At 53.2% G+C, this 12807-nt stretch overlaps 1 protein-coding gene across 1 annotated transcript; it reads left to right on the top strand.

The window, feature by feature from the left end:
- The first annotated feature begins 4144 nt into the window (after positions 1–4144).
- Positions 4145–12795, top strand: LOC122382046. Its single transcript, XM_043366925.1, has 12 exons — positions 4145–4192; positions 5102–5212; positions 5504–6682; positions 6951–7171; positions 7425–7667; positions 8033–8189; positions 8515–8655; positions 9079–9191; positions 9746–9875; positions 10159–10402; positions 10832–11025; positions 11283–12795. The coding sequence occupies exons 2-12, from the start codon at positions 5111–5113 to the stop codon at positions 11604–11606; spliced, it is 3048 nt and encodes a 1015-aa protein (XP_043222860.1). The 5' UTR covers positions 4145–4192; positions 5102–5110; the 3' UTR covers positions 11607–12795.
- Positions 12796–12807: the final 12 nt, after the last annotated feature.

Genomic DNA, 12807 nt, shown 5'->3' with positions numbered 1-12807 from the left:
CGCTATTCTCAACCGATCACCCAAATTTACCGTTGTTGAGTTCGTCCATCTACAGATTGACAAACTCCAAGGGCCATCGATTTCGCCCAAAAATGGGTCTAGGGGACCAAGTGTGACACGCTGAGCACGAATCTGGTGTCAGAAATCCGCTATTCTCAACCGATCACCCAAATTTACCGTTTTTGAGTTCGTCCATCTACAGATTGACAAACTCCAGGGGCCATCGATTTGGCCCAAAAATGGGTCTAGGGGACCAAGTGTGACACGCTGAGCACGAATCTGGTGTCAGAAATCCGCTATTCTCAACCGATCACCCAAATTTACCGTTTTTGAGTTCGTCCATCTACAGATTGACAAACTCCAGGGGCCATCGATTTGGCCCAAAGGCCAAAAATGGGTCTAGGGGACCAAGTGTGACACGCTGAGCACGAATCTGGTGTGAAAAATCCGCTATCCTCGACCGATCACCCAAATTTACCGTTTTTGAGTTTGTCCATCTATACAGATTGGCAAACTCCAGGGGCCATCGATTTCGCCCAAAAATGGGTCTAGGGGACCAAGTGTGACACGCTGAGCACGAATCTGGTGTCAGAAATCCGCTATTCTCAACCGATCACCCAAATTTACCGTTGTTGAGTTCGTCCATCTACAGATTGACAAACTCCAGGGGCCATCGATTTCGCCCAAAAATGGGTCTAGGGGACCAAGTGTGACACGCTGAGCACGAATCTGGTGTCAGAAATCCGCTATTCTCAACCGATCACCCAAATTTACCGTTTTTGAGTTCGTCCATCTACAGATTGACAAACTCCAGGGGCCATCGATTTGGCCCAAAAATGGGTCTAGGGGACCAAGTGTGACACGCTGAGCACGAATCTGGTGTCAGAAATCCGCTATTCTCAACCGATCACCCAAATTTACCGTTTTTGAGTTCGTCCATCTACAGATCGACAAACTCCAGGGGCCATCGATTTGGCCCAAAAATGGGTCTAGGGGACAAGTCTGACACGCTGAGCACGAATCTGGTGTCAGAAATCCGCTATTCTCGACCGATCACCCAAATTTACCGTTTTTGAGTTCGTCCATCTACATATTGACAAACTCCAGGGGCCATCGATTTCGCCCAAAAATGGGTCTAGGGGACCAAGTGTGACACGCTGAGCACGAATCTGGTGTCAGAAATCCGCTATTCTCAACCGATCATCCAAATTTACCGTTTTTGAGTTCGTCCATCTACAGATTGACAAACTCCAGGGGCCATCGATTTCGCCCAAAAATGGGTCTAGGGGACCAAGTGTGACACGCTGAGCACGAATCTGGTGTCAGAAATCCGCTATTCTCAACCGATCACCCAAATTTACCGTTTTTGAGTTCGTCCATCTACAGATTGACAAACTCCAGGGGCCATCGATTTGGCCCAAAAATGGGTCTAGGGGACCAAGTCTGACACGCTGAGCACGAATCTGGTGTCAGAAATCCGCTATTCTCAACTGATCACCCAAATTTACCGTTTTTGAGTTCGTCCATCTACAGATTGACAAACTCCAGGGGCCATCGATTTGGCCCAAAAATGGGTCTAGGGGACCAAGTGTGACACGCTGAGCACGAATCTGGTGTCAGAAATCCGCTATTCTCAACCGATCACCCAAATTTACCGTTTTTGAGTTCGTCCATCTACAGATGACAAACTCCCCCAGCCAGCAATTTCACTCCGGGCCCAAGCAGGCTGAAGTGCGGCTTGCCCGAGATTTTAGTCGGGCTAAAGTCGGCTAGGGCTTGGGCTAAAGTCGGCGTATGACACAAAAACGCCGACTAAAGCCCATGCTCTGCCGGAGGTATGCCCGCTCTGCGAGCTCCGGACAACCGTAGTTAAACCCTAGTTGAGCGACGATTGGCGGTAGCCCGATGTAAGCCCGACCAAAACGTGACTGGCGTAGAAATGCGCATGCGTGAACAGCCGATCAAGCATGGCTAAACTCTGGCTTTACTGCAGTTAGCCAAAGGAGACAGCCAGCTTGATCAGCCCGCACTCCGCCCAAGTTGAGCCTCCCAGCAAACATGCCCACATGGGTCCCATATGGGGTGAACATGGGCCAGATGGGCCCACGTGGGACATGGGCTACAGATGGGCTACCCATATGGGCCCCATATGGGATAAAAATGGGCCAGATGGGCCAAACGCATGCATGGGCTGGAGATGGGCATCCCATGTGGGTCCCATATGGGGTGAACATGGGCCAGATGGGCCCACGTGGGACATGGGCTACAGATGGGCTACCCATATGGGTCCCATGTGGGCGCCGCGTGGGTCCCATATGGGGCCTACGTGGGCTGACCCATATGGGTCCCACGTGTCACCCACTGCCATTCCCATGTGGGACCCATATGGAAGAGGTGGGGGGGCCCATGTGGGCCCCATATGGGAACCATGTGGGCATGTTTGCTGGGCTGCTTTGGATGCGCGGGCGGATGACGGGCTGAGCTGCAGCTGGCCACACTGGGGCATAGATGCGGCATGCCAAAGCTCAGCCCAAGTAAAAAATGCATTGGTTTTTATCTAAGTGGGAACACCCAAGCTAAGCCCAAGCTGCCCGACGTTTGCTATAGTTTAGCCCAAGCGAATTGCTGGCTGGGGGCCAGGGGCCATCGATCCAGGGGCCATCCAGGGGCCATAAATTTGGGTGATCGGTCGAGAATAGCGGATTTCTGACACCAGATTCGTGCTCAGCGTGTCAGATTTGGTCCCCTAGACCCATTTTTGGGCCAAATCGATGGCCCCTGGAGTTTGTCAATCTGTAGATGGACGAACTCAAAAACGGTAAATTTGGGTGATCGGTTGAGAATAGCGGATTTCTGACACCAGATTCGTGCTCAGCGTGTCAGACTTGGTCCCCTAGACCCATTTTTGGGCCAAATCGATGGCCCCTGGAGTTTGTCAATCTGTAGATGGACGAACTCAAAAACGGTAAATTTGGGTGATCGTGATCGGTTGAGAATAGCGGATTTCTGACACCAGATTCGTGCTCAGCGTGTCACACTTGGTCCCCTAGACCCATTTTTGGGCCAAATCGATGGCCCCTGGAGTTTGTCAATCTGTAGATGGACGAACTCAAAAACGGTAAATTTGGGTGATCGGTTGAGAATAGCGGATTTCTGACACCAGATTCGTGCTCAGCGTGTCACACTTGGTCCCCTAGACCCATTTTTGGGCCAAATCGATGGCCCCTGGAGTTTGTCAATCTGTAGATGGACGAACTCAAAAACGGTAAATTTGGGTGATCGGTTGAGAATAGCGGATTTCTGACACCAGATTCGTGCTCAGCGTGTCACACTTGGTCCCCTAGACCCATTTTTGGGCCAAATCGATGGCCCCTGGAGTTTGTCAATCTGTAGATGGACGAACTCAAAAAACGGTAAATTTGGGTGATCGGTTGAGAATAGCGGATTTCTGACACCAGATTCGTGCTCAGCGTGTCACACTTGGTCCCCTAGACCCATTTTTGGGCCAAATCGATGGCCCCTGGAGTTTGTCAATCTGTAGATGGACGAACTCAAAAACGGTAAATTTGGGTGATCGGTTGAGAATAGCGGATTTCTGACACCAGATTCGTGCTCAGCGTGTCACACTTGATCCCCTAGACCCATTTTTGGGCCAAATCGATGGCCCCTGGAGTTTGTCAATCTGTAGATGGACGAACTCAAAAACGGTAAATTTGGGTGATCGGTTGAGAATAGCGGATTTCTGACACCAGATTCGTGCTCAGCGTGTCAGACTTGGTTCCTGGGGCAAGTTTGGGCGAAATCGACGCACCCTGAATATCAAACTGTAGTTGGATAATCAAAGTGCTGCTAAATTGACAGCAGTAACGCGGGGTTGGTCTGGACTTTGTCTTAGCTGCGCCAGGTTCACCACTTTGTAGAGTCATCTCATTTGTTATGATTTTGTTTCAAACATCTCATTCTTTCCCAAAATTAATTTTTGATTATTTTTTATTATTGATCATTTTGAGCATATTAACAAATATGCTAAAAATACATGTTATCACATTTCAAACAACAAATCATTTAACAAGATGAAATTACAACTCAAATGCTACTTGTAATTAGCTTTTGGTGAGGACAACGAAGTACTCTGCAACGAAGTGCAAGCGCCTCGGACATGTTGATGCCCCTACAATAACCCAATAACCCGGTTTACATAGCATATTTGACGAGGCTCTAGCTCGTTAATTTGGCGATAATTCCGTTGCAGTGGTCTTCAAATATTTAGAGGGGATCATTTTGTAAATTGTTAAGCACCATGTGCATCTTTTGCAACATCACGGACGGAGATATGAGCTTGCAACAAACCCTACGTAAACGCGTCTATTATGCGCCGAGCGAAAGTTTTTAATTGTTAGTTTTTGAGATAGGCATAAGGGGCATAAGGCAGTGTTAGCAGGGATCTTGGTGCAGGGAAATGTGTAGGGATTTATTTAATTTTGATCAAGGCCTTATTAGCAACAGGAAACTTGAACATGAAGCCTATGTTTTTTTTTTGCTTGGACACAAGACCTTTTTAGCGTGTGCTATTTCTTATCTTTTTCATTTAACTGTCTGTCATGACTTGTCACTTGAGTCATGTTGAAGTGCCTGTTGACATCAATTTTTTTTTTAATTATAATTCAAAAACAAATGCACAGGTTAACCATTAAAGTACATCATTTTTATGTATTTTGGCACGGTACCTTGACCTATTCCCTCTTAAACTTAAATGAAGTTGGCACTTCACCTAATGGCTAGTGATGCGAATAGATGCAATTAAATGTGAGATTCTACTGAATTGATATTGTTAATCCTGCACAATTATTGATATGGCATTGGTAAATATTTAACACTTAAAATTTTGAATAACATTTTGCACCATATTTACCGTCATTTTCCTTTCATCAATAGGGTGCATACCAAAGATGCATGTTTTTCATGCAATAACAATAAGGTTTGATTAATGTAATGGTGTGAGGTGTTAACATATTGAGGGCATTGAAAAACTTACCTTATCACCTGCTCTGAAATTTACTTGTTCTTTGTAGTTGTCATATCTCAGTCTCTTTTATTTTAGATTGTAAGGATGTCACTGGATTCAAAGAGAAAGTCAATTCAAATACAGTGTTCTCTTATACAGCATGAGTGTACAAGACTCTCTGAAAACATCTCAGAATGTGTGAAGAATGTAAGTGATGATAGACTTTTGACTCCATTCTGCTTGTTATTTACATGCCTTGCGCTAATGGTTAATTTGTAACTTATGTTGAAAATAAATATATGCTTGGTGTTACCTAGATATATTCTTATTGTCGCATACATCCAATCCTGTTGATGAAATAACTTGTTGATGAATTGCGTATGTTTTTGGCACTAACAGTCACCTTCAGTTTACCATAATGTTCATGGAGCAGGTCACTATCATACTGGCAGCAATATATACTTTTTATGCCTCACAGTTGCAATGTTTCCATTTCAGGTTCTGTCAATATCAAAGACAGCTGGAAGAGCTGAGCTGCAGCAGCTGAGTCAGCTCAACACTGAGCTCTCCGGCCATGTGGCAGGCGCCGCTGACCAGGTGGATCTGCTGCAGCAGCGGCTGGAGCAGCTGATGGAGCAGATGTCGGAGGCGCTGCCGCAGCCAGCCGGCGACACGGGCTCAGTGGCCTCGGCGGCCGGCCGCCGCGAGTCCTCAGTCAGCACCTGCTCATCTCCGCGCCCCTCGCTGTCCCAGGGACGCCGCGCCGACCGCAACGTGGCTCTCCGACACCTCCGGAGGGAACCGGAGCTGGAGACGCGCCCGGATCCGGAGCTGAACCCAGAGCCGGACCCAGGGCCGGGCCCAGAGCCGGAACCACGGGCCGGCCCGGAGCCCTGCCTGGAGTCGGACCCAGAGACGGATTCAGAGACGGACTCGGAGCCGGAGCCGGAGCCGGAGCGGAGGTCGGGACGGGAGCGGCTCGACTACAGCCGTGGCTCCAGTCCTCCGCCAGAGAGCAGCGCCAGCAGCCGGGCGCTGTCTAACGCCGACGTGTCGCACGGCCTGCCCAGTCGCGAGATCAACCTGAAAGTCATGCACGACGTCTCGCTGGCTCACCACGACCTGCTGGAGGACTGCGACCTGCTCTACCTGAACCTGCGCGAGGACCAGCCCAGTCTGGAGACGCTCTGCTCCGACCTGGAGGCGCTGTCGAGCGCGCCGCGCTGCATCCTGGCGGCGCCGCCGCGCGCCGGCGACCTGGTGTTTGCGCGCTGGAACGGCGTCTGGTACCGGGGCCGGGTGTCGGCCGCGCCGGCCGCGGGCACCGTGCAGGTGCAGTTTGTCGACTACGGTAACTACGACACGGTGCCGCTCTCTGAGTGCCGCCGGCTGCCCGAGCGGCTGACGCGGATGCCGGTGTGCGCGGTGGCCTGTGTGCCGGCGGGCGCGGCGGCGGCGCCGGACGGGCCGCGCCGCCAGCTGCAGGCGCTGCTGATCGAGGCGCTGCTGGCGCCGGACGCGCCGGTGCGCGCGCTGTTCCAGCGGCCGGCCGGCGGCGGGCCGCTGCGCGCCCAGCTGGCCGTCACCGTCACCGTGGGTGCCGAGCCGCGGCTGGTCGACGTCGGACGCACGCTCAGCAATGTGATGACCGTCAGCCCCGAGGACGCCCAGCAGCAGGTAACCGGAGAGGGGACGATGCTGGACTATATCACAGTGAACACGACAAATTAACAAATCATCCACTAACCACTAAGCCATGATCGTGAAATATGCATAGCGAGTACCGGTCTTTTGGCTGCCGTCTTTTCCTAAGATCTCAATTTCAGTACAATATCCGTGTTTTCAATCATCACAGAAATCACCTGAGGGATTGCATTTAAAACAGCTGCATTCTAACGGCGCATCCCGTTGTAAACCCCCGCTGACAGTGCTTCCTCCGACCCAGGTGGAGACGAAGCACCTGGCTCTGGAGCGTCTGATGGTACCGTTTGTCTCTCCGCGGGGCCGCTCCGGCGCCGGCGAGAGCCGCGTGCTCGACTGGCTGTCTACCGGGGACGGCAACGAGGCCGGCGCGCGGAACGGAACGGAAAGGGAGGCTGAGCCGCCCCCTCAGCGGACCACCAACGGCCGGGTGGCGGCCGACCGGCCGGCCGATCAACTCACAGAGTGAGGCTTCTTTATAGGCGCATCATAGTCAATTCATCTTCACTCTGTGCGCTCGCATTCACGTGATGATATCGTGCCCGGCATTTCACCACCTGCCTTACTAACTACCATCTTCTCTGGTCCTCCGCCCGTGTCCGACAGTCCACTGCTCACTGGCCATGTCATCCCCTCCCTTTTGCTGCCAATTGCCATCATTGTTCATTACCAATCTCACTAACCAATGACGTGACGAACTACTCTCTGCCGCCCTCAGCGCGGGCGGCGGCGAGCCGACGGCGGCGGCGCGGCGCACACTGAGCCCGGTCAAAGCGTCCCCCCAGACGTTCGTCGACCCGCCCAAGTACCGCGGTCTGGGCGTGTCCTGGCACAGCCGACCCATCTACCGGGCGCCGCGCGAGCTGTGCGCGCGCAACCCGCACCGGGACGTCATCATAGTGCGGGCGCAGAGCCCCGACAACTTCTATATATCGTTCGAGAGCCAGGACAAATTCGATGAGTGAGTGCAGGGGGATGGGGATGGAGCGAATTTAAGTGATGTGACGAGCTACCATTATTAATGCAAAGTAGCCATTGTTATATCGACATGCACCTAAAGTCTCATCTATTTCATAATTTGTTCACCCATATCCTTTGTTGAAAATACATATATGTTCCTGGCAGATAATCATCTAACGTTTTCATTCATTATCAACACTGTACCGTCTATCCCGGCCTGCCGTTCGTACCCTTCTCATTTCGTGCACCGCTGGTAGGCTCATACACATCATATCCCGTGTACCCGTGGTTGATTTCGTACCTCTCTCATCCTACGTACTTGTCGCCATTTCTCTTACCGGCTACCCTCTCTGTCCGTGCGGCCAGGTTCCAGCAGCAGATGCAGACGGCCTACGCCCGGCTGCCGGTCCACCCGCGTCAGGGCCTCCACCCGGACCTGCTCTGCGCCGGCTCCTTCTGGGCGGCACGGTTCTCGGACGACGAGTGGTGCCGTGCCGTCATCGTGGGCCAGCTACCGCCAGAGGTCAGGCCGGGGAGCGGAGTGGGTACTGAACAGCTGGGGACGGGACACGCGCTGGGATTTGTCATCATGAGTTCTATTTTATATGAATGTGGTTTTTCTTTGGTGTTCAGACGGTGGGGAGAGAGGAGGTAAAATGATTATGCTGCACTGGTCCAGATCTTATAACTATTGATTGCTCTCTGTGTTTTAATTTTTTCACTGGTGTATGCTTTCAACGACAATGCTGCACGCTTCCCGATATAATTCCTGTCTGATGTTGACCCCGTCCCATTACCAGCCACACCGCGGTCACACCGGCTGACGCTGCGCCCCGGTCCCGCCGCAGGGCGGTGACGGTCTGCCCCGGTACCGGGTGCACGCCGTCGACTTTGGCGACGAGGATGAGGTGTCTCCCGACCAGCTGCGCCCGATGCTCGAACAGTTTGCCTCGCAGCCCGTCTTCCTCGTCCGCGCCAAGTGTTCCGGGGTGAGAGAGGAGGGGATGGGGAGAGACAAGAGAAAGAGGGAGGGGAGAGAGGGCAAGGGTGGAGGGAGAGGGCCATTCGAACAGAGTAAGAGGAAGGGCGATACTGCTGATAGCGAACGATTCAACAGACAAAAAGAAAAAAAGATCATTGTATCAAAGTGTAGATATGCCCATGGTGGAAAGAATGGCCGATGCCCCTCTCCTTTCCCGCTAGCGACGCAGGCCCTATGAGCCCGTCGGCCGTCACCCTTTCCACGACCCTACCTGACCTGCCTTCCCTGACCAATCTGACCTCTGATCTCCCGCACGGGACCTCATGCTCCCTGACCTCTTCGCCCTCCCTCTCTCTGATCTCCCGTCTCTAGCTTGCTGGCCCTCACCTCTCCGCCTCCCTCACACGCCTCCCACCCCGTCGTCCCGTAGGTGGCTCCGCTGGCGGACGAGTCCGACTACTCGGCCGAGGCCCGGGAGCGGTTCGTGGACCTGGTGGACGTCATCAACATCAACGCTCATACAGTCAGCTCCGAGACCACTGAGTAAGTACAGAGCGGCGCGGGGTGTAATGAAATACCTACTTAACATCGAATACAATTGCGAACGCACGCCGGGGGCTCTTAGCGGAACGAAATTTGAAATGCAGTTTCGTTTTTTGCAACTTACATTTTCTAGGGAAGTATATTTTTATAAAAGTGACAATTAATCGGCTCTTAATCGGCTCTTGAGTTTCGTCACCAAGTAGGTATCCGATCTTCTGAACGATCTGAATCAGATGACTACTGGAAGTCGCCATATCCTGTGCACCCCTCAGTGTAATCAGCCTGTGAATACGAGTAGCGTCGCATCCACAGCAGGTACTTATCTGTGAAAGTTGAGTAGGCACTAGGCAGTGTTGTCTGGCCATTACGACCCTCAGACGGGTGCACGTTTGCAGTCGGTGTCGCTGGGCCGCCGTTTGTAACGCCAGCCCAGCTCTGCACGGTAGCTCATAGTCGGGCTCCCATTACAACCTTGTCAGCAGTCTGCTGCGAGTACAGTCTGTGTGCTGACAGCCGCGCGGGCGTCCGGGTTCTGACCTCGGTCCGTTCCACAGGGAGTGTCTGGCCGTGGTGCTGTACAGGCTGGAGGACTGTGACGTGGTTCCCGTCACGCGGACTATGGCAGAGGAGGGCCTCGTCGAGCACTGGGAGGTGCAGGAGGACGTCGGGGCCGCCGCCACCAGGGTGAGCACCGCGGAAACGAATGGGCAGCAATGCCGCTTTCATCAGTCTGGGTTATCAGATGGTGCTGAACTTGTGTTTGGTACTCCAAAATGCCACATAAATATGAATGTTTAATGTTTATAGAACGTTTGAGTGTACATACATTCATGTGTTTATTCGGACCTTGTTCAATGATATTTGATGTTACTGTGGGTGCAGATTGATGGTGCATCCATTCCGAGGTTGGTGTGAGCTAGCTTCAGCGTAGTATCGTAGCACGCGGCTGACCATTCCCCTCCGTCAGCCGGCGCCGCTGGAGGTCCTCCCCTCTGCCGGTGACGCCGCCGCGGAGCCCTTCACCGTCCCGCCGCTGCCCCCGCTGGCCTCCTCTGATGACGAGTGGCGTCCGCGCGCGCCCGGCGAGCCGCTGCGCCTGCCGCCGGCCGGCGCCGTGGTCTATGTGAAGGTGACGGCCGTCATCTCGCCGGAGCTGTTCTATGTGGTGATGCCGTTCGGAGTCCGCGCCGCCCAGCGCGTCAACGAGGATTGTGAGTCGGGGAGGGCTAGGGATGGCTGGGGGAGGAGTGGTTAAGGTAGGGGCTGGTCGCGGAAAGACTAGAAAGGCTTCAGGTTCAGATTTCTAAAGATCGTTAAGTACCTAAAGGATATTGTATGTGGAGTAGCCTCCATTTGACCTGCATTTTAACTAGATGGGAGAATCTTATTTATGTGGTTAAATCTGTTAGATGGGAGAATCTTATTTATGTGGTTAGATCTGTTAGGAATGTAAGTTTTATTACTCTTTTGATTAGCATGTGCATGAATCTGAAAACATTGTAAATTCCGTAACTTATCAGTCTTCTGTCCCTATTCTGCCCTTGTCCTTTTCTCTCCGCCTTCCCCTCAGTAATTTTCCATGTATGTACCTACCTCTCCAGCCCTGTCCCGCTCCTGACGCCCGCCCGGTCCGTCGCCAGTTATGGGCGAGGTGCGCCGCCTGGCCGAGGCAGAGAGCGTCGAGATGCTGGCGGCGGCGATGCGGCGCTTCTACGGCTCGCGGCCGGCCGAGGGGTCGCAGCCGACGCCGCCGGTGGGCGCGCCCGTGGCCGTCCGCTGGCAGGGCGGCTGGCACCGGGGCACCGTGCTGGTCGCCGACGAGGACCACGCCGAGGTGAGCAGTACATGTTTAGAGTCGGTGACAAGTAGAAATAGACTCTGACCGTTACCTATCAAATCGTGTTCAGCACTGTCTGTAATGAATGTTGAGGCGGGTGTGCTCTATTTGGCTGCAATGTTAATCTAATACCTAGATTATAGCACTGTGGCTCATTTCCTGATGCCAGGCAGTGATCCTTGTTGATGAGGTATCCCAGTCTCCAGGGCGACCCGGCTCACTCAGCCCCCCCCCCTTCCCCCTCTCGTCATCAGGTGTTTCTGACCGACTGGGGCCACTCGGAGCCGGTGCCCCGCGAGGACCTGCGGGAGCTGGTGCGCCGGTTCCAGCAGCTGCCCGCCCAGGCGGTGGCCTGCTCGCTAGGATCGGCCAGCACGCCGCCGCCGCGCCGCTGGCCGCCGGCCGCCGTCGAGCGGCTGGTGGCGCTGGCGCAGCACGGCCTGCTGCTGGCGCACGTGCTGGCTGCGCCGCTGGCCGGCGGCGCCTCCTCGGCTCAGTCGCGGCTGCTGGTCGACCTGTACCACGCCACCGGACTGGACGACGGCGTGTGGGCGAGTCGGTTCGTGTGCGGCCAGTGAGGGAGCGGCGCCCGGTCCGGTCAGTCGCCGCTCAGACGCACGGCTGTGTCCGCCCCGCCGGGCCGCTGTTTCTGCGTGCTGACGTTTGACTCATGTGATAGCGCCGAGGGGTGGAGGCGTGTTGTGATACCGGCCCGTCCGATGGGGCGGGATGTCGGGGCGGGACGGCCGCTGTCTGTCCCACAAAGCTGTCTGTTTGCCACTACATTTGTTCCCGGGGACTGCGTCCACAGATAGGACGCTCCTCTCTTCAGCGGAGGTAAGGTGACGAGGCAGGGTAGTCTGGACAAAACCCGGCAGATATTGAACCTCGAGAGATCGCGTTGGTAAGTTGTTGACAGGCGGACGGGGGCGCCGGGAGTAGACGTTCGGATGTTTTGGTTGATACGGAGAAGGTTGACTAAGCAGGCGAGGGCACTAGTTCGTACGTTGTGGCTTGCCAATCAGTCAAATTTAATCAGGGATTTCTCACGTTGATTGGGGTGTGTGTAACTAGCCTAGCTGGTTGTGTCAAGTTCTGTAGTAAATAAGTCACTGCAATTTTCCTACCGCTAAAAGCTGTATTCCCTTGCCACATTTCTTCGAAATTTCTATCTGCTATCCAAAATATTCAGTTTATCACTTCTTAGTCGTCTCTGGCAGAAAGTTTGCTGTAATTGTATAAATTTGCCAGTCACGATATTCTCGAATCCGCGTTTACTTTCTGGGTCATATCAAACCACAATAAGTACTCCTAAAACTTGCGAACACCGCCTTTTCCCTAGTCCATTCACGCTCCGAAACCAAAACATGGTTCATCGTAATGTGGTGACGCCAACTCGAATTGGAGTAATGCCCGGGCGTTTGACGTAGGACAGTCGCCAGTTCGGTGCTGTCACCTAGAGCTGCAGACCGGACCGAGTTTCCCCGGGTCTGGGCAGTGGTACCTCCATTGTCCGCCCCGCAGTGACATCATTCAACCGTTCATAGTGTGTGATGTTTGTATTGTTATGCCTATGTGCTATGTTGTGTAGGACGGGGCAACAGTTACCAAGCATGGACTTTGCTGTTCCTGCCAAAGCAAAGAACGTTAGAAAATTGCCAAGCAAAACAGTCTGTTGTAGGTGTGAGAGGTATTTTTCACCAGTGTTGTTCAAAGTGTAAAATTTTTGTCATTTTATACAGAAATACAACTTTATTTTTCATTTAATCCTTTTACTAA

This window comes from Amphibalanus amphitrite, unplaced genomic scaffold, assembly GCF_019059575.1.
Source record: "Amphibalanus amphitrite isolate SeventyFive unplaced genomic scaffold, NRLGWU_Aamphi_draft 000132F_arrow, whole genome shotgun sequence".
Taxonomy (NCBI): domain Eukaryota; kingdom Metazoa; phylum Arthropoda; class Thecostraca; order Balanomorpha; family Balanidae; genus Amphibalanus; species Amphibalanus amphitrite.
This window is presented reverse-complemented; position numbering and strand designations above follow the sequence as displayed.